The sequence below is a fragment of the Myotis davidii genome, unplaced genomic scaffold (assembly GCF_000327345.1).
Source record: "Myotis davidii unplaced genomic scaffold, ASM32734v1 scaffold875, whole genome shotgun sequence".
Lineage (NCBI taxonomy): Eukaryota > Metazoa > Chordata > Mammalia > Chiroptera > Vespertilionidae > Myotis > Myotis davidii.
The window spans coordinates 1621795-1622515 of NW_006286244.1; the positions used below are offsets into that span (position 1 = coordinate 1621795).

Below are 721 nucleotides of genomic sequence, written 5' to 3' on the forward strand. Positions count from 1 at the left end.
AGCCGGTCCCCGTTGCCATCCAGGGTCCCCGACCACCAGGACATTGCCTTCGGCGCCTTGCAGCAGGGCACCAACTGCCTCGACACGCTGGGGCACTTCGCCGACGGCGTCGTCGGCGTGTACGAGTGTCACAACGCGGGGGGCAACCAGGTGGGTGCACGTGGGAGCTGGGCAGCCGGGGCCCCCGGAGCAGGGTGGGGCCTGAGGTGATGCGTCCCAGCTGCCCCTTCTCCTGCCCTGGGGGAGGTCTGGAGGGAGCTCTGGCTCCTGCTGGCCACACCCTCCTGCAGCCTGGGGGGCGGACGGGGTGTCCCAGGTTCTGACCGGTGCCTGGAGCCGAGTGAAGGGGGTGAGGGGACCGGCCCAAGTATGAGGCCCCCTCAGGAGGGAAGGAAACCAGGGGAGGCTACGGGGTCACCAGGCCCTGCCCGCCCTCTAGGGCTAAAAAAGTTCCCCTTAAGTCAGGTTCTCCAAGTGGCGATAGTGGCTCCCCCGATGCCCCCCAATTGCAGACTTGCCTTGAGGCAGAGTCATCTGATGGCCCTGAGCTGGTCAGGTTCCCACACACCACACGGTTCCCACCCCCCCCCCCCGCCCTCTCCCCCCACATCCCCTCCGTCTCCCTCCCGGCCCCGCGGCACACGCCCCTGACCAGCGTGTGCTGCAGGAATGGGCGCTGACCAAGGAGAAGTCGGTGAAGCACATGGACCTGTGTCTGAGA

At 67.7% G+C, this 721-nt stretch overlaps 1 protein-coding gene across 1 annotated transcript in view; it reads left to right on the forward strand.

The window, feature by feature from the left end:
* GALNT2 (polypeptide N-acetylgalactosaminyltransferase 2) overlaps positions 1–721 on the forward strand; it is a 23012-nt gene that overhangs the window by 4734 nt on the left and 17557 nt on the right. The window contains exon 7 of the mRNA XM_015560013.1: positions 24–150. Within this exon, the coding sequence (XP_015415499.1) occupies positions 24–150 (127 nt within the window). The remainder of the gene's footprint in view (positions 1–23; positions 151–721) is intronic.